The sequence below is a fragment of the Zingiber officinale genome, chromosome 4B (genome assembly GCF_018446385.1).
Source record: "Zingiber officinale cultivar Zhangliang chromosome 4B, Zo_v1.1, whole genome shotgun sequence".
In the NCBI taxonomy this organism is placed as follows: domain Eukaryota; kingdom Viridiplantae; phylum Streptophyta; class Magnoliopsida; order Zingiberales; family Zingiberaceae; genus Zingiber; species Zingiber officinale.
In genome coordinates, this window is record NC_055993.1 from 133539245 (window position 1) to 133563368 (window position 24124).

General features: G+C 35.9%; 1 protein-coding gene across 1 annotated transcript in view; it reads left to right on the top strand.

Moving 5' to 3' along the window:
• LOC121978719 (BAG-associated GRAM protein 1-like) overlaps positions 1 to 24124 on the top strand; it is a 96719-nt gene that overhangs the window by 21703 nt on the left and 50892 nt on the right. Inside the window, exons 4-5 of the mRNA XM_042531022.1 lie at positions 12471 to 12599; positions 12689 to 12735. Coding sequence (XP_042386956.1) covers positions 12471 to 12599; positions 12689 to 12735 — 176 coding nt within the window. The remainder of the gene's footprint in view (positions 1 to 12470; positions 12600 to 12688; positions 12736 to 24124) is intronic.

Consider the following 24124-nt stretch of genomic DNA (forward strand, 5'->3'; position numbering starts at 1 on the left):
CCCTCGTGCCCTCCCATCCACCCTTCTCCGGTCACTATACCTCACCTCGCACCCCCTCCCCTCCGACCTCCTTCCCTCACCCTGAACAACCCCTACAAGACAGTAGCAACCTCGAGCCCCTCTAGCATCCAGATTTTTCAACCAGAATCGGTAAAACTTCGTCAAATCTTCACAACCAATTTCAAAATTTAAATGCAACACACGTCAAAATATCATTCTACGATCCATATGGTGCAATAAATATAAAAACAATGAAAGGGAACCTTGCCTTGGTGTTTTTGCGTATGAAAGATAACCAACGAGACATAGGAAAATACAACCTTAAGCGAACCAAGGTTCTTTCTCTATCTCCTCCAAAGCTGCTAGGGTTCTGATGGGCGGTGTGGAGAGGCAGGCAACTTCAAGGGTTAGGGGAGAGAGAGAAAAAAATATAAGGCATGTATTTAAGAGGGTAAGCCGGATCAGATTACTAGCAAATCGAGCCGGGTTCGTTAGCCTATTAACATATTAATTACTTAAACCTATAACTCTTAATTTATTTAAGTGAATTGGCTTTTTTTTTTTACACTACAAGAAACATCACTTATTATGAGAGGAGTTTCAAAGAACGATCCTTGGCCATTTGTTTTTTGTGCAGAGGTAGTAGGCTCAAATTCAAATATATCATTTGACAAAAACAACATTAAAGTTAGTAAATGAATCTTCCCTTGAATTCTCCTCCTAAAGATGAATGTTTTTTTTAAAAAAAGGTTGTGTTTAAAAAAATGTGACATCCATTATTACAAAAAACTTTTTTTGATATTGGATCAAAACACTTATAACCTTTTTGCGTAGGGGAGTAATCCACGAAGACACATTTTTTTACCCTTGGCTCAAGTTTTCTTATTTTCCTATGTTTGTGAACAAAAGTTGTGCAACCAAATATTTTTAATGGTAAATTAACTAAAAGATGAGGAGTAAGAAAACATGTTGCCAATGTATTGAATGCATCTTAAATTGTAAAACTTTAAATGACATTCTATTAATTAAATATGCTGTAGTTAAAATAGCTTCACTCCATAAATACTTTAGTACTTTAGTTGAAAAATGTAATGCTCGGGCTACCTCTAGGAGGTATTTATTTTTTCTTTTAGCAATACCATTTTGTTGAGGTGTATTTTATGTATGAAATATGATGAACTATTCCTTTTTCAAGGAAAAAATTTTCTAAGATCATGTTAAAATACTCCTTTCCATTGTCACTTCTAAAAACCTATATGTTAGTTTGAAATTGAGTCTGCACCATATTGATTTTTTAAAAAAAACTTGTTCAACGCTTGATTTTTTCCTTTAATAAATACACCAAGCAAAGTTAAGTATGATCATTAGTAAATGTGATAAACCATTTCTTTTTAGAGGGTGGTGCTCATGTTATTAGGACCCCAAACATCACTATGAATTATGGTAAATGGTTTTGATGGCTTGTATGGTTGTGAAGGGAAAAATGTGTTGTGGTGTTTTGCAATTTCACATACTTAATGAAACAACGATGAATCTTTTTGTGAAATAATTTAGGAAACAAGTGCTTTAAATGTCGAAAACTAGGATGTCCTAATCTAAAATACCACAACACAATATTACTGTTCTAAACATAAATAGATTTAAAACATGAACATCTTGGTTGAGATTGTTTTCTTGATTCAGATCCATCTTCAATGAAGTAGAGTCCTCCATTCTGTTTAGCACTGTCGATAATCCTCCCCTAGGTTAAATCCTATAATACACAGTGAGAAAAAAAGAATTAGCATGACAATTTTGATTATGAACTAATTTACTGTCCGATAAAAGGTTACAAAACAAGTTTAGAACATGAAAATATCATTTAGAGGGAGTATCAGTGATACTACAATAAAACCTTTTCTTGTAATGGTTGAAAGTGAGTCATCTGCAATCTTAATTTTTTTGATTACTTGCGCAAGGACTATATGAAGAAAAGATTTGGCATTCCTGTCATATGATTAGTTGTGCCTGAATCAATGATCCGTGTGCGATTAGTATTGACACTAAGGAAGGTCGTTGTCATGCAACTACCTTTTTGAGCTATTCAACAAGAAGGGGTTTTCTGAGACTGAAGGAGCTAGTACAGTTGGTTTATTTGTTCTTTTGTGAAAGGAAGTAAGTTTGGAGTAGACTGCCCCTCTTGATATGAGATAGTAGTCCGAAGTGCTCGATCTTCGCTACTAGTTCTTTCTTCCAATTTTTGGGCTTCCCATGGATTTTCCAACATGTTTCCCACGTGGGCCATGAGCGCTTGCAATGGTCGTACCATGGTTTTTCAAAACTTTTGTCATCTTTCTTCGCTTCCTCTTGAAAACCTCTAGTAACAAGGACTGAACTTTCCAAACTTAAGTTAGTAGAAACTGAGGAAAATTTGTTAAGCATAACAGTTTGTCGAGTTTCTTCTCTTCAAACTTTTGAAAATATCTCATAGATCATTAGTAGAGGTGTCTTTCCCAAGATTTGACTCCTTACTTCATCTAGATCCTTGTTGAGTCCTACCAAGAACATAAACGCTCGATCATTCTCTTACGATTTCATAAAACGTATACTATCATCAACACACTTTTAAATATTATCATATCATAGATCTAGTTCTTGCCATAACCTTATCAACGCATTGTAGTAGGAAGTCACATCACGTTCCCTTGCTTCGCATGTCATAGCCTTGATTTTAGGCCAAAAATTTGTGAAGAGTTCTCTAAATCTGAATAAGTGTCTCTAGCTGCCTCTCACACCTCTTTAGTTGTAGGTAGGAACATAAATGACTTTACAATAGGGGTCTCCATGGAATTGACTAACTATGCAATAAGCATGGAATTTTCAGATTTCCATGCTTTAAATCTCGAGTTTCCATCAATTGGTTTTGTCACTTCTCCTATAACATATCCAAGTTTACTTTAGCCTTGCAAAATCAAGCGCACAATTTGTAACCATTTTATGTAGTTTTTCCATTAAAATGCTGAATATTAACTTGGAGTGAATTAAAGGTTCCCTCCGTCTAACCATTGTAAGATATCAGTGAGTTTAAATTCAAGTTGACAGTAGTTTCTCTAGACACCATCGAACCTCCACTCATAGTGCCGGTTAAGGTAGTCTTCTATGGATTTTGATTTTCTATAAAAAATCCTTCGATCAAACCTAGTGCTTTGAAACCATAAAAAGAAATTGGGAAGAAAAGTAATTATTTTTTATTTCTTCAACTAGAAATTACATCAATAAATAGAGATACAAAATACAAAAATAATAATAAATAAAAGAAAGGAAAGCTAAGAAATAGAAATTACTAAAATCAAATATTATTTCCTGATTTTATGCAATTAGGATTTCAAAAATTATTTCCTGATTTTATAAAATTAGGATCTCCTAATTTTCCAACGGTAGCTCTTCCTTTAGTATGTCATCCGTCAATGACATGCCATGCGACTACTATTTTTGAGGATAGCGGGGCAAGGCTAGTAGCGTGAGGCTAGCTGGCCTCTTATTTGCATGGTAGGTTGAAGTAACTCCTCGACTTCTGTGCGGTGGGTTCAACTGCTCGTACTTCTTTCGTCAGAGCCATAACCTCCCCTTCTATAATGGGAGTGGCTCAGCCTTGTCGGAGGGCCTCTCCAATTATTGTGACTACCATCCGCGAGAGCTACTCTCATGAGATTGGACTTCCAACCGTTTCAATCACGGAAGAGAAGGCCAACTAAAACATCCCAAACTTATACCAGAAAATAAATATTTGAACGAACAGAATATAAAACCACCCATCCGAAGGGCCCAAAAATTCATTTATTACACATACCGTCAGATCAGAATTCAACCAAAGTTGGAAAGGAAAAAAAATAAAATAAACTAAAAAAAAACACTAACATCCTAATGCGGACAATGACGTGATCTTAAATAGGCCATCGAGTGTGCACTGCCTAGTATGAACCAGCTCATCCATCAAGGCCCTCCGCCTCCTCATTACCTGCACCGTATAGATCTAGGGAGTCTAAAGACTCAGCAAGTTCAAACATTTAGTGACAAGTACTAAAAATTAAGTTCGCATGTTTTTCAAACACACACACACATACACATATATATAAGAAAATTCTTTGAACATTTATAGTTTCACCTTGATCACATTAACTCACATAAAGCTTTTAAACTAAAATAACATCAACCATTACCTTTCAACATCAACCTCTGATCGTTTGGCTAAATAGGTAAGGTTTAGTGGACCCTTCTTAAGCCGGATTCTTAGACCCCTCTATTTTGGTAAGGTTCATCGGACCCTTCTTAATCCGGATTCTCAAACATCCTTTGTTTTGGTAAGTTTCACCGGACCCTTCTTAAACTGGATTCTCAAACCTCCTTTGTTTTAGTAAAGTTCACCTTGACCTTTTTAAGCCATATTCCCAAACCTCTTTTATTGCGGCAATGTTTGTCGGACCCTTCTTAAGCCGGACTCCTAACTCGCCTCATTAATTGAATCCATCCATTAATCATCTAATGATTTATTAAACCAATCGATTAACTGACTTTAATTATATCCAATCAATCCAAACTACTTATGGGACATCACTTAAATATACCAACCATTAATAATTTAGTTCATTAACTAACCATACAAATCATTATTTTATCAAGCTGAGTAATTGGTTCAATAAAACGTGATTAATCATTTAATGATCCTCATAAAATATTCATGCAGCATTAATTAATAGAACTAATAACTAAAATCATCCTCTTACTCATCTTATACTGCCTTAATTAAATCATTTAATCTATTAACTAATCAACTAATAACTCAGATATATATATCAATTAATCAAATCAGTAATATTAAACCCAAATAAATCCTAATTTAATTAAATTAATCTCATGCTTAAACAATCCTTTAAACTTACTTAGTCATGTAACCTTTGTGATAAACTGTTAACAACTCCTTAAACGAATTACAGGTTATTCATTTATTTTAACATTAAGTACGTTCGTGCAACTAACTTATTAATTAACCTTAATTACCTTTATTCATTCAATGTCATTGAATTAATCCACCCCAAACCTTGACTTAATTAATTAAATGACCATACTAATTTATTTAACTTATAATTTACTGATCGTTAATTACAACTTACTGAACAGTAATTAAATAAGAAATCATTTAGCATGTTATCCAGTTTAATAAAACTCCGATACCTTAAATTCTAGTTACTTGTAGGTCACGGAACATTAGGCAATTAATCAAACAATTAAGTACGTTAATCAGCTCATTAAATGGTTCATACGTTTATCAATAAACTTATTAATTATCTAAAGTTACAGTTCGGTTAACAATCATGCAACCTTAATTAACTCATTACATTAGATTGCAAAATCGGTAGCCACGGACATTAATCCATTCCTAACCATTTCTAGATAAGGCAAAATTAACTGAAAGAGCTTCATAAAAAAAAAAAAAAATAACCAAAAGAGAACCTTAACCCCAACCCTCTCCCAAATCAAATCGGAAAAAGTACTTGACCCACATTGAAAGGTCGTTAAGAATTTAGTTGAATCATCAAAAAAAAGGAACAAGAAACGTATTTGTTACCAACAATCATGCTTCCGACTTCAAGACATACATAGCATAATCCATATAGTACCGAAATCAAATGTAGAAACTTGCCTTAGAGTTGAACACAAGAATTTCGATCGTAAAATTCTTTTCACCTCTCTCCTCCTATTTCCGAAAGTCCCCTTTAATATACATGCTAGGGTTTTAAATCTTTATTAACCACCAATTGAGTCGGGCCTGTTTAATTCATTAATTAAAAATCTTAATTAATCAGCCCCAATTAGCATGAAATTACAATTACTTAAATAACTTAAGTAATATTTCATGGCATTTACGTGACCCAGGGTTTGGACCCTACACCAACATTGCTCTTCTGACTCTTCGAAATGAGGTTCTACTGTTGTTCTTTGTGTACTCACCACCATTATAACTTTTTGTAATATTTGATGGAGTCCTTCGCGCTTAGGCCACTCCTCTCCCTTCTTCCTTGGAACTATAGCTCCGTCCTCCTTCCGGCCAAGTCTCGTATCCTACACGTTAACACAGGTTAGCGAGCGTCGGCGTGGCTTGTGTAATCCCTCTGATGGTCAAGTCAACACTGGGCTAAGAGCGGTAGCTAATAGGTGCGCAAGAGAAAGAAAAGACAAGTGATTTTAGAGCACTGAAGAGAAAAGAGAAGCCTTTATGTGTGAGAAGAAAACCATACTTTCAATTACTTTCGCCCGATCTTATATAAGCAAAGAGGAAGAAGATCCACGTGGACCAACACACAAGCTATGTAGGCCGCCACACGAGCCAGGAATTGACTGATCAGGTGGGGTATTGTTGGGCACTAGGGGAGACAACAGTGTAGTTCTATACTTGGTGTGGTTGGGTCGTTGGCCATGTGTCACATTTAGTCCAGATTGCCTCGTCAAGGGTGGTTTTAGGTCGCAAAATATAATGACTGTAGTTGTCAGCAGTTGCCGAAGGTTGAGGTAGAAGAGAATCAGCGTGGCAAGGATGCCTTCGCTTGAGGCAGTTCTTGTGCACAAGCATTGAGTTGAGAGAGACCTAGACTGGGTGGGACCCATGGAGGTCGTTCCTACTTGTGCGGGGTGATGAAGAGACGGTTTGCATACACAAGCTTCCCGGGTACATCAATAATCCTCTATTATCTGTGATAATATTTAAAGTTTATGGCATATATCTAACATTTCTAGTTTTGATACTCTTATACGTCTAATCATGCCCAAGTCTAAAAGGCCATAAGTTTGACATGATACTCACAATAACTGCGCAAAAAAATTTCTGGGCACCACTAGGTCAAAAAAATCAACTATGATCTAATAAATAAGATTCTAAAGTAAATACTATGTTTTTTGTTCCAAAATTAGAAACAAGTTAAGGTATTAGAAACTATTGGATTGCAAGGTTGTAAACATAGTCCCATGTGAGAAAGATAATGGATTTATAAGAGAAATATATCTCCATTGGTATGAGACCTTTTGGATAGAGTCCAAAAATAAAACCATGAGAGCTTAGCAAAGTGGACAATATCATACCATTATGGAGATATCTAAATTCCTTTTGGACCTAACAGAAACAAAGAAAATTTACCTCTTATCATCAACCATAAAATTTTACACAGCAACAAAATTAAGATAATGCAAAATACAGAATATCTTAAATAGTAGCTAGATAGATAGGAAAATAAGTGATACAAGAAAATGTAAAGCCTGAAATTCAAAGTTTACGAAGTGTCCTTACAGCCCCTAGCAATGATTAGATTAACCCATCTTAACGTAAACATTCTTTCATGGCAAGAGGGTTGATAGGAAGAGCAAGAGCTTAAGCAATCTGATGTAAATGATAAGATGTTTATAATGTCTAATCTTCTTCTTTAGATGTGCCTTCATATTTTTAACTTGATGATTAAACCTTGACTTTATTTTCTTTCTTTTTGGTCATCCTCTTCAATAAATAATAAATCATCTCGATCAACCACGCCTAGTCACGACCATTTTTTTTTTGTCATTTTAGGATATTTTGATATTTATAGAATATTTAAAAGGTTTAGAATTTTGGATTAAGGACAACTAATTTTTTTTCCTCTTTCATTTTTTAATTTTTTATCAAATAATTCCATTCCTCTAATAATTTCTTTCTTTCATCCGCGTCTTTTCTTCCTTCATTCATTTATAAAACAAACAAAGACTAAGAATTACTAAGAAAAAAAATTGGACAAAAATCAAAAGAGCATCCCAAATTAAAAGAAACCTCAAATGGGCATCCCTATTTAAAAAAAAAATAAAAATCAAAAGGGCACCCGATCGGATGTTTTATCCTTAAAATACTCTTTATTTCAGCGTTGTAGCAACTACCGGTAGCTGCTAGAAAAAAAATACCCTAGAATTCCTTCTCTCCCCCTCCTTAAATAACATGCTTAGGAATTATCTATTTGATGCAAATCGGTCTCGACCCGTTAATGCATTAGTTAAAACATTAATTATATAAATTACACCACCCACATTTTATTTAATTTTATTATTATTATTTATTTTTTTAACACTACAGTGTAGAAGCTGCCAAGTAGCTACTCCAATGTTCTTTATTTCCAGCGCTATTGTAGCAGCTACGACTAGCTGCTACAATGTGTAGAAGCTATTATGTAGCTGCTACTGTAGGGCCGATGCATGGGGGGGGGGGGGGGGGGGGGGGATCATGTGATTTTAAAAATTTAATTTTTACAGTTTTGAAATCAAGTACACAACAAAATTAAAATTAAACTAAATAAGAAAGCAAAAAAAAATGCGAACACAAGCGGTTACTTTGTTCGGAGCTTTCGGTTACTCTTACTCCATGACCCACGATCCCTCGGATCGTATTGATGGGCAATCCACTAAAATTCTTTTTTGGAACCGCCGGAAAAAAGAATCGAGTACAAGGAAGAAGAAAAGTGTAACAACCATATACTTTTCTTTTGCAAGTATATAAAGAAAATGCACAATAAAAATTTATTACCAACACTTAGAAGAATTGAAGTTGGTTGAGCTCGTGTGTTGGTGTCGGTCTGCTATTAGCGGTCGGATATCGCGGAGCAGTAGCGCAACAACAATAGCAGCATAGCAGATTGTACGTGGTCGGAGCAACAGAAGGATCTTTGAAGCTTTAGAAATGAGTTGTCTTTGTTCTGTCGGCCGAACACCTCTTTTATATAGCGTTGAGGTGGCCTCCAATCCCATCCGAGGCACCTTCAACCTTGAATCTGATCCCCATAACTTAAGACTTGATAACCTCCAATACCTTCGGTTTCTTTCTGTCCGAGGGCACCTCCAAGTGCTCCGAGGCATCTCCAAGCGCTTATCCGAGGCGCCTCTAGCGCACTCCAAGGCGCCTCCCCGCAGTGCAAACTTTATCTTCTTAAGGGCACCTTCGACGGGTCCAGGGTGCCTCCAAGCGCTGCTCCGAGGTGCCTCCTCGAAGCTCCGAGGCACCTCAGACACTGCTCATCCAAGGTTATTTTTGCACTTAACCCTAAAAAAAGAGTTAATCCACAAATCAAAATATACCCTGTAAAATAGAGTTAGCACAGTTAAAATATAATGATCATTAATTAGATTCTGTCTACCCAAGACTAGGATTTAGTCATGATATCAGCTTAAACTTTCAAAATGGATCTAAGCTGGATCAGTGCCTACAATTCCATTAGAACTCATCCTCATTGGATCACTCTCTTCCGGTGACTTACCTCACTTACCATTTGCAGTCTCTTGACTTGTCTCTTGACCCACCAGGTCTTCCTGCCAGTTGTTAGTCTACAGATCCAACTAGACTTTGGCCAATCAAGTTCTGCAGATCTAGCTGAACTTCTTGCCAGATATCCGGTCACTCCTTGACCTATCTGGATTTCGTGCCAGATGTCAGGTCCTTGATCCTGACACTCAATAAAGAGGTTAGACAAATATAACATCCAACTTTAAACGATTTGTCATTCATCAAAATCTGAGTTTGACCATTGATGCTTACTGCACCAACAACTACAGTGTATAACACCTAATACAATATTGTTGTTGTGTTATAGCAGATACTTAGTAGCTTCAACAACTGTTTTAAAGTGATTTTGTTAAAGTTTAAACAATTTTGATCAAGTCGGTAAAGAGTATTTTGATATAATAGTGTTCAGATTTTAGAATTTAGAGTTCAAAGTTTTAGAGTTTAGGATGTAGCTACAATGTGTAGCAACTATCAGTAGCTGCTACAATGTGAAAAGTCATCTATTTCACTTTAATCAAACTAAACTGTAAACTCACCTTAAATACGTTACAGCAGCTACAGAGTAGCTTCTACACGTCGTAGCAATTACAACGTTGCTAGAATAATGGGTATTTTTGGGATAAAATCATTGGAGGGGCCTCTTTTAATTTTTGCCCCAAAAAGTTTTTTTAATGATGAGAGTAGTGACAATTTATTAGAAAAATATCTATAGCAATCAAATACAACAACAATCAAATCTCATCCCATTAGGTGGAATCGACTAATAACAATCAAATACTAATAAAAATATTTTTTTAATTAATATATCTTACATTTAAAAAAGCATTGAAACAGTATCAATATGACATGATACGATACTAAAACTATATCATTCCTGTCATAAATTAAAACTATGACACAGTTTGAAATTTTAAACCTTGCTTCTTTTATTATTATTTTATCATCTTTTTGGCCCCACGGTGACTTAAGCATCGGATGAGTCTCGTCGGATAACGCCAACGACCTCTAACGCTTCTTGATCTCCACGCAAGTCCTTCCATATCACGAGAGGAAGTTTTGTCACTGATGCCCAACAAGGTGCCAAATTTTGGATGTATCACACAACTACATTTAATAGTTAATTAGCTTATATATATATTATGTTTTAGTATATATTGCAATTAATCTTAATACATGTTGAAGATACCCCATTATAAACATCATTTACCTTAGGTTAGAATCCAATGCAAATAAGGCATAACATAATATTAGTAGATTACATTAGATGTCGTTCTCATGGATTAAAATCTTGAGTCGTTACCAACACAAGAATGCCTGTGCCTGCGCCATAGACCATGATACACATTCCCTCTCCGTCATCTGTGAGAACTCCTCCATGGAGAAGAGGTTATGTTAGAGGTGGAAAATCTTGTCCTTTGTGCGTCAACACTGAAAGAACTTTCATTATAAAAATTTTATTTGGAAAATGTTTTACATAGAGACAACATTTTATGTGAAAAAAATAGATCCTAAGTTCAAGAATGACAAATTATAAAATCTGTTGAACTTGAGAGTAACATGTAAACACAAATGGACTTTGTATCAATTTTTCATGCAGAACACAACAATCAGGGAACAAAATTTCGTTCCGTGCCGGGCGGCACGGACGAAATTTGCCATTCCGCTTGACGCACGAACCGACACCGTGAGCCACTTTGTTTCGTGTGTCACTGCGTTCCTCATAGCAGTGACGGGAGGAATCGTGTCGCGTGAGTCGCCAGCCAAGAATCCTCGGAGGACGCGAGCGAGGCTCACCGGAGGCGAGGGAGGCTCACCGAAGGCGTCGCGGGACACTACCGGCGCCTCCGGATGAATCGCAGGACCTCCAATCCTCTTCGCAGAACTGCAGAAGATTTGGAGGCATCACAGGCGGGGTCGGAGGCGTTGCGGGATGCTTTCGGCGCCACCAGAAGCGTCGCCGGACACCTTCGACGTCGGTGGATGCCTCGCCCGCCGCCTTCGGCACTGCCCGACGTCTCGCCCGCCGCCTCCAGCGCCGCCCAATGCCTCGCCTCCGCAAGTAGCGTTTCTGTCTTCGCGACGCTTGTGAGAAAAAAAAATCCAACATTTAAATTAATTAAAAACTTTTGTGATATTTCTTTTCTAAACTCAGATTAAATTATCCAATAAAAATTAAAAAATATATTTAAAATTAAAAAATATTAATTAATATTTTGAAAATTAGTTTTATTGATTTAATTTTTTTTTAAAAATTCTATAAAAAATTAAAAGAAAATCTAAAAAATCATATTTACATTATGATAATTAAAAAAAAAAGATATTTTGTATTTTCTTTACTGTTTTACATAATTATTTAAATTATTTTTTAAATATATATTATTTAAATAATTGAGAGTTCTAAATTATATTCTGATATTATTTTTTACATATATAATTTTTTTATTTTAATAATATTCCCCTTAATTATTTTTTCTAACAATATCATGTTGTTCAATAATTGAGAATTTATACAAAATCAATATACAATTTATTTTTAAATTATACACAATAAACATATTTATCTAATAATTACTATATATATATATATATATATATAAAATACCGAAATCGTATCGGCACGACACGATACGATACCGAAACCGTATAGTTCCGGTCTGAGACCGAAACCTCGGCACGGGTCGAGATTTAGAACTTGACAACAATATGGCTAGTCAGACCTGATTGAGTTTTCCACCCTAATCATCCTTTTTGTGAATGTTATCAAAGTTGTCAGTGTTATTGTTGCATCATGATCTCGATGTCCTATTGGCACTTTTGTTTTACTAAATTCTGACTTCACTGTTGCCACTAACCATAGGGCTTGGTTTACATGGATGGATTACAAGGGGAGGGGAAGGTGGAGGAAAAGCCACACAAAAATACAAATGAGTGATCCAGGATCCATGCAATTTTGTTAGCCTTTCCCTCCCTCTCCCATTTCAAGTAAACCTAGCCTGGTCTGAAAGATGGATGGATTATTTGTAGTGGTTTGTTATGATAATCTTTAAGGTATGAAAATCATGAGTCTGAAGGCAATGTTGTATGAAATAAACAAATTGGATATGATTGTTTCATGGGTGATTAAACTTGTTGGAACTCGTCACAGATCAGTATAGCAATTCATGATTGGGATATTGTATGGCAATCCACAATCCTTGGTTCATTGGTTATTCCAATTGAGAGAGAAGGTCAAATTGGAGCAAACTGGTTCACTTTAGATAGCAAAACATCTAGTGTAAGTCCTTTTTTTTTTTGTTTTTTTTTGAAATTCTATTATTTTGTTGTTCTTACCTGAATTCCTTTTCTTATATGTTCTTCCTTCAGGTCTGTCTGCACATCAGTTCATTTAAGCTTCCTTCAGTTTTCTGTAGGTAATTGCCCTTTATAATTGTTCCTTCCCATGCATGTTGAAATGACATGAGATTTAAATTAAAACTTGACATCCTCTCTAAGTTTGTTGTGTGATTACTACATTCTTCTGAATCAGCATGTTACATTATCAACACTGCCTCTTATATGGGCATTTGGATTGGATTGTATTTGATAATTTGAATCTTAACATATAGCTGACTTAACTTAATTGGTGTAATTTTTTTGAATTACTAACACCATTAAAACTCAACATACAATTTCCTCGTTGCTACCATACAAAGCTAAAATAATGCAAGAAGGTTGGGTATATATTATAAAAGAGAAGCAAATTCCCAACTCTATGGAGTCTATAAGAATATTTTGGTGGCTAAATATGTAATAGAGATAAAATCCCTAGTTATAAGTTATAAGCATGTATTTCTTAATTATTAAGTTTCTTCAACTTCTAAGTTTCTTGGCCTTTATGTTTATCTAGTCTTAAGCAAATTTGGCTACTTAATGGTCTATATAAGTTTTGTTTCAATATTTTCAGATAGTGAACAGTGTACAAAATTTAGCTTATCCTGCGATTGCCAATCTCCTCCAAGTGTGATTGATTACATGGGAAATCCTTGATGTGGTTGCTTAGGACTCTATTCTCCTTCCTCCCTCTCATCTAAATCTAGGATGGCTCTACAGAGAATCACTAAATAATTGAGCTTTACTTATGGTTGTTGTACTAAAACTTCCTCTATCTTGCTTTATATAGACCTTTTAGTTGCTAAGTTTACTTGGGAGTTGGGACTAAGTAAAACTTGGAGGCTAGCAAAAATAGGAGCTAAAGAAATTTACTAAAAAAAATAAAAGCACGACACGAATGAGTCTGATGTTTCTAACTAAGGATTGTGCCCCTATTACATATTTATAGCCAAAATATTCTTGTGCTTTTATATTAGGTTTTTTCTTTTCTCTTATAGTATATTCTAAATCTTCTTGCATCAACGGGACTTGTATCAATCATGATATTGAATGATGACATCAAATTTTAGCTAATGGTGTGATTACTAATTTTAAGTGTGATTGTTTGGCAGACTCTAGATGTGATATCTAGATCCTTCATTCTCCTTCCCTAGGGTGCTCAGATAATTTTTATTACTTCCCAAGTGAGTATGCATGGTTAAAGGTATTCATGGAACCAATAACGATTAGATGACATTTTCTTCACTACTTGCTAAATAGAAAACATTTATACATCTAAAACATATGTTGCAAAATTTACATTTATAAACAACACAATTACTTATGTTGCAAAATTTACATTTATAAACAACACAATTACTTCGTCATGAAATAAGAAAATTCATTAAGTAAACTTGATTGCAAAAGACATTCATAAAGGATTTTATATACTATAAAAAATAAGTGAAACAAATCGGTAAATCTAGTCACTAGAGTGGCACAAGAAGGGATCAATATAAAAATTTGAGTAGGCAAAATTGTTAAAATGCATAAACGAAATGCAAGAAAATAATAAAAATCATCTGTACTAGAAAGTATAATATGAATAAGTACTATGTTGCATGAAAGTCAACATGTATAAATCAACCTATTCTTTGTAATAATATTATCCAATTACTATCCGCTAACATACAACAATAAACTACATGTAAATGTAGTTGGCTTTATTCATGGATATTACCCATGGACTCCCTCCTGCGATAGAGAGTGACATTATGTGCATACTTTGTCGGATGTGACTACCAAAGGTGGCCAAAGCTTATCCTCACTGTTGTATCTAATAAATGATCGAAAAGATAAACTACTAAATGATCTACCTAATGGGATATCTACAACATGTATCAAATTAAAATGCAATATAAACTACAATATAATATATATTATAAAATAATGAACTATTAAATGTAGTTTCTTATAGATACCACAAGATATGAATTCAGCATATAGAGCATTCAGATAAACTCCCATATGTATGTGCATGAAGTCTCTATGAACAAAGAATTTGTTAGAAGTATAACATAGAAAAAATATTTAGGTTTCCCAATAAGAATCAACATAAGGAATTCACCCTAAGCTCACTTAAGTCACAACTAACCGAATCCAATCTCATAGCTTCGTATTTAAGATACAACAACCACAATAGAAGAAAAATCCACTACCTTATAGAACATCAAGCCTTCATCTCAACTCTCCAACCTTGATACCCACTACATTCTACCACTTAAATCTTGCATTTTAGTTTGAGTAACACCTTTTAAAAATCACCCTTTATACACTGGCATCCCTTGCACCCAAATGCCTTCATTAAGAATCTCATAACTTGGCAATCTACAAGGAAAGCAAACAAGTATCTCATAATGTCTCACTTTCCCTATACACGATCACAACCTCGAGAACTTATGATCCAATATCCACTTAACCCCTCAACAACATCCTCTTACGATTCCACCCAATTCAAAAAGGAGGAAGAGGACCTATGCTATGGTTCATCAATCAAACACCAAAACACTGCTACAACCAATATCCACTTAACTCCTTGGGAACCTCCTTTTACACTTCCACCTTATTCAAAGGAGGAGGAAGAGGCTCATTGATCAAACACCAAAACATTGATACAAATGAAATATAAACTTGCTGTCACAAATGGTCTACATTCATCCACAATCACTAGAGATGAAGAACAATGAATATCTATGTCTATATAACATCTACACACATTGAAACTTAAAGATCACAACAAGGTATCGAAACACACAATGTGGCTCATACAAGGAAATTAAAGGGGGATGCTACACACACTGAGGAAGAGGGCAGAGGGCAGAGGGCAAGAGGTTTGTCTATTGCTGGTTGTGGAGGATGCAAAATTGCTTCAAATGACAACAATCGAAACAAAGATATGTGAGGCATCAATTGCAAGAATTGACTACAACAGAATGAAGGAGTGAAAGGTGATGATTGTTGGTGGCATTGTTGTTGTACACTTGCACAGAGGTGTCATGGCCTATAGGCAAAATCATGGTGAGCGGTGGTGATGAGGTGATAAGTTGACAGTGTGAGAGCACACAATGAACGAAATTGGGGAAGGGGTTAATGGCAAGGGCTGACAATATGCAGCAATTGGTGCGATAGGGAGGGTTGTTACAAAGGGGAGGAGGGGTTGAGAAGAGTGTGGGTTTGGTGTTAGGGAGAATGAGGATGAAAGATTTAGAGTTTTTAAGTTATCCTACTTAAACCTAATGATTTAACTAGACCAAACTAGTTCGACTCCATTCAACCAAAATTCAACCAAATCAACTTTAAACTTAGCCCAATTTTAGCCCAAAGTACACCTAAATTAAAATCCATTTAATAGAAACCTAATTTGTCCAAGATACATCCAAACGAAATCCAAATTGGATCCAAATACCCAAAATCAGCCCTAATGCTAAATGGCTCAACCCTAAATGCATCTAAGTACCTCTTAATAATTAACTCCTTAATCTCCTAATAGTTCTTTTCTTAAGGTTGCTACTATAAAAGATCCTGCATCTTTAAGATAATATGAAAGAGCTCAATCGGTAAATTTAGTGATAGCCTGCCTAATTGTAGGAACACATTGCAATAGTTGATAGTGGTGCTTTTTTTACAATAGTTGAGAGCAATGAAGTATTATATTAGTAATTTTCTTAAGGAGTATACAACAATAACCAAGTCTTATCCCACTAGATGGAGTTGGCTATATTGATCCTTCTATGTCATTAGGCTCTATCCCTTATTATATTATCATCTATACTTAAATAAATTTTATTTTATTTTATTGTTACTAACTAAGTCTTTTTTTTATCTACTATTGTTTTATTATAGCTAACCAAGTTTTTTTTATTTCCTCTTCCTCGTTTGATGTGCATATTTATTATGGTTTCACATCGCTTAACTAGAGCATTTATTGGTCGTCTAAGTACATGTTCGTATCATCTTAAACGTGTCTCTAAGAGTTTTCCCTCAATATATGCAATTTTGACTCTCTCTAATGCTCTCATTTCTTATTCTGTCCATTCTCGTATGTCCACACATCCCTCTTAACATCCTCATTTCTGCAACTCTCATCTTCTACTTATGTGCTCGAGTCATAGTCGAACGTTTAGCAACTTATAACATAGCAGGTCTAACCATCATTTTGTAGAACCTCTCTTTAAGTTTTAAAGGTACTTTACGATCACATAAAATACTCGAACTCTTCTTAATTTCAACTATCCTACTTGTATTCTATGTAAGATATTTTACAAAAATGATCCTAAATACTTAAAGTTCTCCGTTCTAGACAACTCATCATCTCCTATCTTAACAATGGTCTCACTATTTCTAATATTGCTAAATTTAAATTCCATATATTCTATCTTTACTCTACTAAACCTAAAATATTTCACTTCTAGTGTTTTTACCAAGATTTTAGTTTATCATTTACTTTTTTTTTCATGTGTCTCATCTATTAAAATAATATCATCTGCAAACAATATGCACCACGGTATTGTCTCTTGAATGTGTCAGTGAGTTTATTCATGATTTGTGTAAAAAGATAGGAACTTAAAGTCGATCCTTGATGTAACCCTATCTTTATTGGAAATATTTCAGTTAATCTGCCTGAAGTCTTCACTCTAATCATTATATCCTCATACATATTCTTAATTAGTTCAATATATGCTACGCTAACATCTCTCTTTTCTAAAATTCTCCATATAATTTCTCTTAAAATTTTATCATAAGTTTTTTCTAAGTTAATGAATACCATGTACGGAACTTGCTCATGCTCCCGATACTTTTCAATTAGTTGTGTGAGAAGATTAGGAGCTTCTATTGTAGACCTTTCAAATATGAACTCAAATTGATTTGCAGTCACTATAGTCTCCTTCCTTAATCTTTTTTTAATTATTTTTTCCTAAAGTTTCATGACATGACTCATTAGTTTAATACTCCTATAGTTTACACAATTTTGTATGTCTCCCTTGCTCTTATATAATGAAACTAGACTCTATTGATCAGTCATTTTTTTTATTTTCAATATCATGTTAAATAATTTTGTAAGTCATTCAATACTTTTTTCCCCGAAGTTTTATATCTCTATTGGAATATTATCTGGTTCAACGACTTTTCCATTTGCATCTCATTTAAAACTTGTTGTACTTTTGAAGTTGAATTTTATGATAAAAATTTAAATTTCTATACTCATTTGACTTATTTAAATTACCTAAGTTAAGTTAGACATCTAAACTTTCATTAAAAAAATGATGAACATACCTCTTCAACTGCTCCTTTATTTCTCTATCACTTACTAGTATCCTATTGTATTCATCTTTAATACATCTTGTTTGGATAAAATCTCTTATCTTCCTCTCTCTCATTTTAGCTATTCTATAAATGTCTCTTTCAACCTTCTTTTGTATTCAATTTTCGATATAATTATTCAAAAGTTTCATTTTTTGCTTCAGTCACTATTTTCTTAACCTCTTTCTTGGCTATTGTATATTTTATTAAATTTTTTTCTCGTTCTTATAAATATATAATTTCTTATAGGTTCGTTTTTTCTTTCACTTTCTTCTGTATTTTTTCATTCTACCATGAAAAATCCTTACTCGGTAGTGCATGCTCCTTTGACTCACCGAATACACTTTTGGCTACTATTTTAACTTTGATACCATCTTATTCCATGTTGTATTAGAGTCACCACATATTTCGTCTAATATTTGTACTCCTACTTTCTCCTTAAATATATTTTGTTTTCCATCCTTTAACTTCCATCACTTAATTTTATGAGTTGAGTATATTTTCCTTCTATTAATACCATGATTGACACGTATATCCAATACTACTAACCTATGTTGGATAGTTAAACTTTCTCCGGGGATAACCTTGTAATTTTTACAAATCTTTCTATCCCTCTTCCTAAACCATAAGAAAGACAATTTGCGATTTATTATTCTCACTTTTGAACGTGATCATGTATTTTTTTCTTATCTTAAAAAATGTATTAGCTAGTATAAGGTCATATCACAGAATCCAATATAGTTTTTCCTTCTTCATTTCATATTCGAAACCCATAACCCAGCGCCCTCTCATATTCCTTATTTTTTACTCTGACATGCTCATTTAGATCATCTCCTATTAAAATCATTTTATTTAGTGGAATGTTTTATAATACTCCATCTAGGTCATCCCAAAACTTTGATTTAGTATCTTTATCTAATCCTCTAATCCTATGTGAGGTGCATATATGCTAATTATATTTATAGTTTCTTTTACCACTACTATCTTAAGAGCTATAATTCTATCTCCCTTTCTAACTGCTCCAACATCTTCAACCTTTAACAAACTATCTATAACAATACCCACTTTATTTCTTGTTTTACTTTTTCTTATGTACCATAACTTAAAACTTGAGTTTTCTATCATCTTTGTCTTTTCTCCTATCCATTTTGTCTCTTGTACACAAAATACTAATTCTTCTCCTAATCATCGTATCTACTGCCTCCATTGTTTGGTTTCTATGTTCTATGTTTCAAATCTTAGACTATTAGTTTTCCTATAATATTTGTTCTTATCCAACCGAAGGTGTAAGAACTCTTGCTATTTAACACTACACTAAGTTCTCATGAAAATGTAGTGGTCTTTATCGATATGATACAGTTGGATCTTGCAGCATGAACCCTTGCATATTTAATACTATACCTTTCGGAGATGTAGAGGTCCTTGTCAAGATATTACAGTCGGATCCTGTAATGTGAACTCTTGTATATTTAATACTACACCCGAGTTTTGGAAATATAGAGGTTCTTATTGAGATGTTATAGTTAGACCCTGTAACGCATTCCTTCTTGAGAATAACCTAATATTTGTACAATAGTTTAATGGAGTTATTCATTGAATATTTGTCTTAGTTTAAGACTGGCCGACAACCTAACACAACCCTCCTTTATCCGGGCTTAAGACCGACCATGATGGGGTAATTCATCATAGGCGGAGTTAATTTTCTTAAAGAGTATATCATAATAAAAATAGTTTGAGAAGTTTTAGAAATATCCATAGATAACTAATAGATACGATAGCTAGATGAGCTAATTCTTTTAGAGTAGAATGTTTTATAGGCAGTGGGAGATCAATGGAACTATTAGTCAATTAGTCAATGTAAAAAAAAGTAATTTAATTAATTTGAATATTACTAGTTCTATAGTCATGAATAAAGCATAATAAAAGATAAAATTTACATAGTTGACCCAAATATTTTGGACAAATATGACCTATGATAGCAATGGTAATTGCTGAAAGAGAACTATTACAATCTATATTGAAATATATGGCTTGAAGATGACCAGCTTGGTTATACTGTTAATTGTAGGCATAGATGGAGATTTGTACATATACATCTTTTACTTATAAAAAAAAATTAGAAGATATATACCGAAAAGGATGCTTTGGAGATGAGAAATAAAATTATTAATTTATTATAGTGGTGGAATGAGAATTAAAATCAAGCTTTATGTCAACATTAAGGTAGGTGTTATGCTTCCGCAAGTGCACGGATTCGTCGTCAGTAATAAAAATATCGATCCCACAGGGACTGGCTATAAGCACTAGCAATCGCTCACTTATGGTTAGCTAGACTACCAAAGGTCTTTGAATAGGCTAAGGAAAAAGAACGGGTTGAGGGAGAGAATCGAGGGTCGCAAGGTCGAGATATTCACTTGGTGATGAAGAGTTCTAGGGGGTCGGTTTCGTCGTGGCCAAATTGATGTGTCTTAGTCTGCCCTACTCTCGCTGTCACTATTCATGCTATTGCCGGAAGCTAAGTGGGTATTCTTAAGCGCTAGAATAGGGTGATGCCCTAAGAAGTCCTGTCACGGTTTACCCCTGTCACTAGGGCACCTCGGCATATCTTGAGGTCATGACTCTAACTGGTAAGCTAAGAATAGTGAGTAAAGCCTGGTCTCTCGCTCCCTTGGGGAGAATCTGTCTTCCTCTCAAGGAGCTATCTAGACGTCCGTGAACGGGTTACCCCTATTACTAGGGCCCCTCGGGTGTACGATCCGGAGGTAATCCTCTACGAGGCTGACAAGTTCTTCGCAATCAAAAGTAAACGACGATTGAAACAAGGCATGAAAGTTCATCCAACAAGTAGTAAACACAATACGAGTTTTACATCAATCCGTACCACGACTACTCCCTATTCCCAGAACAAGGGATCTACTCCATGAATGCTAGAGAAATATCCGAAAACATAGTGTAGACAAACATAGAATTCTAAGTGAGAGGGAATATGCTTATCGGGTGTCGAAGAGTGGCCTTCGGATCCAATTCTCTGCTTTTGGAGTCGATGTGGTGGCAGAAGTTCGCTGGACGGCGGTCCAAAACGGCCTAGAATTACTCCAAGATCTCTTTCTCCCTGACGGCTCACCTCCCCCCTTGGCAAAAAGGGTTGAAACCCTTATATAGCCTTAGGGTTTGGCCGCGGCGGCACGGCCGTGTAAGGGTGTCACGGCCGTGCCCTCCTCCAGCTCTGGTGCGGCTGCACGACCGTGCAGGGTCGCACGACTGTGTAGCCCTTGGGCTCTGTCTCCTGGGGCACGGCCGTGCAGGGGTGCGGTGCACGGTCGTGCAAGTCTCCTTCTCTGCCTGGGGTGGCACGGCCGTGCAGGGTGCACGGCCGTGCACTGACTGGCTCCTGTTTGGTCACACGGCCGTGCAGGGTCGCACGGGCGTGTGTTCTCCCTCTCTTGTTTGGCCACACGGCCGTGCAGGGTCGCACGACCGTGTTGCTCGGTTGGTTCCGGTGCACCAATACTTTCCGTTCAAGCTCCGCAAAAATCTTTCCTGTCAACATAAAACCAAACAAAGAGCAGATATCCGCACAAAACGATAGATATGATGAATACAAGATAAAAGGTGCGATCATGTGAAGAATATATGTGCATAAGTCAAGTGAATGTGCGCTAAAATATGCGTAGAAGATCATAATATTTGCGTACATCACGCCCCCAAACTTGAATCATTGCTTGTCCTCAAGCAAAATGCTACAAACTATATCCATGAAATCCTGCAGTGTTCCATAATCCTCAGTGCTTTCGCCTAACTCTATCAACCGGTTTCACTGATAAGTATGACTGTGGAGTAACCTAAGCATGACCTAAACATAAGTCCTCTTTGGTGCAGTAGTAGCTCAAGCTCTTCAAGCTTCCATTTTCTGTCCTAGTTAAGTCGTCATACAATTGAGTTCCTAATGTTCCCGGTGATAGGCACTTACCTGCCACACACTTAGTTCATTTTCCTTAAATTACACAAGGTCTCAAAGGGTACTTCTCGGAATCAAGAGAAACATAACATTCATTTCCCCAGTAACCTAACTCGGTCTCAAAGGGGTGAATTGTTAGTTTCCACTCACGACAACTGTTTTTTATCCCTTATTAATTGTTTTTTTTATAGTGCATTTACTACACATGCGATGCATATGTTGGGATTTAGATTTTTCCGAATGAGCTTCCATGATCCGAGGTTATCCAGTAACCAAAATGTAAATAGGGAATCACCATGGGAACACAAGTACTAACCATTTTGGATGAATCATAACTATTTCAAAAGTATGTCTACTATTCAAGCTTAAGTACTTAAGTGTAGTGAAAATAAGTCCTTAAGGTTAGGCCAAAACTTATACTGAACTCCGTACAATACTTAGCTTATTTCATGCTACTGGACATAGAGAAAGGAGATACACTAAACATACTAACGCAATATGGACCACTCATGAACTAAGAAAGTGCTAGACATTTTGCTATTGGACAAGTGGCCAAAAGGTGGACGATTGATGTTCTCAAATATGCCACATATAAGAAAATGCGAATGATGTGCAAACAGAAACAAATAGATAAAAACTGAACTGAACAGATAAAAGAAAGCAAAAAAGCAAAAGAAAGACTCTCGACCAGACTCAGGTTGTCAAACAACACCCCCCCGACTTAAACTTTTCATCGCCTCGATGAAATCAATATAGTGGCGGGGGTGGGGGAAAAGGGGGTCCTTGATGTGGCCTCGGGGGAAATCTAGGAAAACCAGGGAGATGGCCTATGTGCTGATGATATTGATACAAGGCGTCTGCTTGCTGTCGAGTGATATCCATATCATCCATAAAGTTCCTCATTCTCTCCTGGTCCACCTCGTAATCTTGTACGAACCCCGTCACCTGACTATGGAAGTCTCTAGTAAACTGAAAATGATCTCGTACCTCCCTAAATTGGTCGTCAGGAAGCTTGAAGTGACCCTCCAACAACTGTTGTTGGGCATTGTGCTTCTCGTGAAGGGATTCTAAGGAGGTACGGAAGTCAGAAAAATCAAAACTAGAGGGTCCTGTGCCATAAGCAAAAGAGTGCCTATGAGGTTCTAGATGTCTGGAAGGCTGCGGGAAACCTGATGGCGAGGGTTCCTGGTGGTACTCGGGTTCTTCTACTATGGGAGGTACATTTTCGGGGGCTGGATCAATGATCACCCAATTTGCAAGATTGCGAACCGAAGTGCGCTCGGGATAAGAAAGGGGTAGAGGGAAAACAAAGGCCCTAGGAAAGGCAAACCCGTTCTCATCTCGACAAATCATCTTCATTGCAAGGCAAGAATCGATGTCGATCTTGTCATTGCCATGAATAACCTCTAGTCCGTCGAGTTCGCAACCTAAGTTATGTGCTATTGGAGTAATCAATCCACCAAACACAATTGTCCCTGAAGATACCCTGGTTGCCCTTACTAAGGTTTGCAGGAAATGGAATCCGGATTCAAAATCAACTTTCTTCAACATTGCCCAAAGACAATAGAGTTCAGTCTTTTTAATCACCCCGTCACTATCTCCTCGACCAAAGATTGTTCTGCTCAGCACTCGGTGCATGTATCTAAAGGTCGGGTTTTGCATCCGGGATGCCTTGGCTCTAGAGGGTTCATAAAGCTTATTTGATCCGGTTATCGACCTCCAAAATTCATTCCATCTAATCCCACTATCAAATCCTCGGGCACCTCCACTAGGTAAACCAAAACAATCATTAAAATCATTAAAAGTCCACCGAACTTCTTTGTTCATCATCCTAAAGGTTATGATCCCTATGTAGTCCTCTTCAGATGAATATTTAACATCAAGCGAACTCAAAAATTCAAGGACTAGACGAGGGTAGGTCGGTGCGTGACAGTACATTATGTCGTTCCAATCTAAAGAGCTAATCATCCAATCAATATCATCCCTGATTCCTAGCATATCCATAGTGGCGGGATCCATATACTTTGTGCATACAATTTTCCTCGCGACAAGGTTGTCATATCTAGTTTTTTGATCTTGATTTCTGAAAGTAATATTGAATGTATTTTCGTTACCTTCGTCGCGTGCTACCC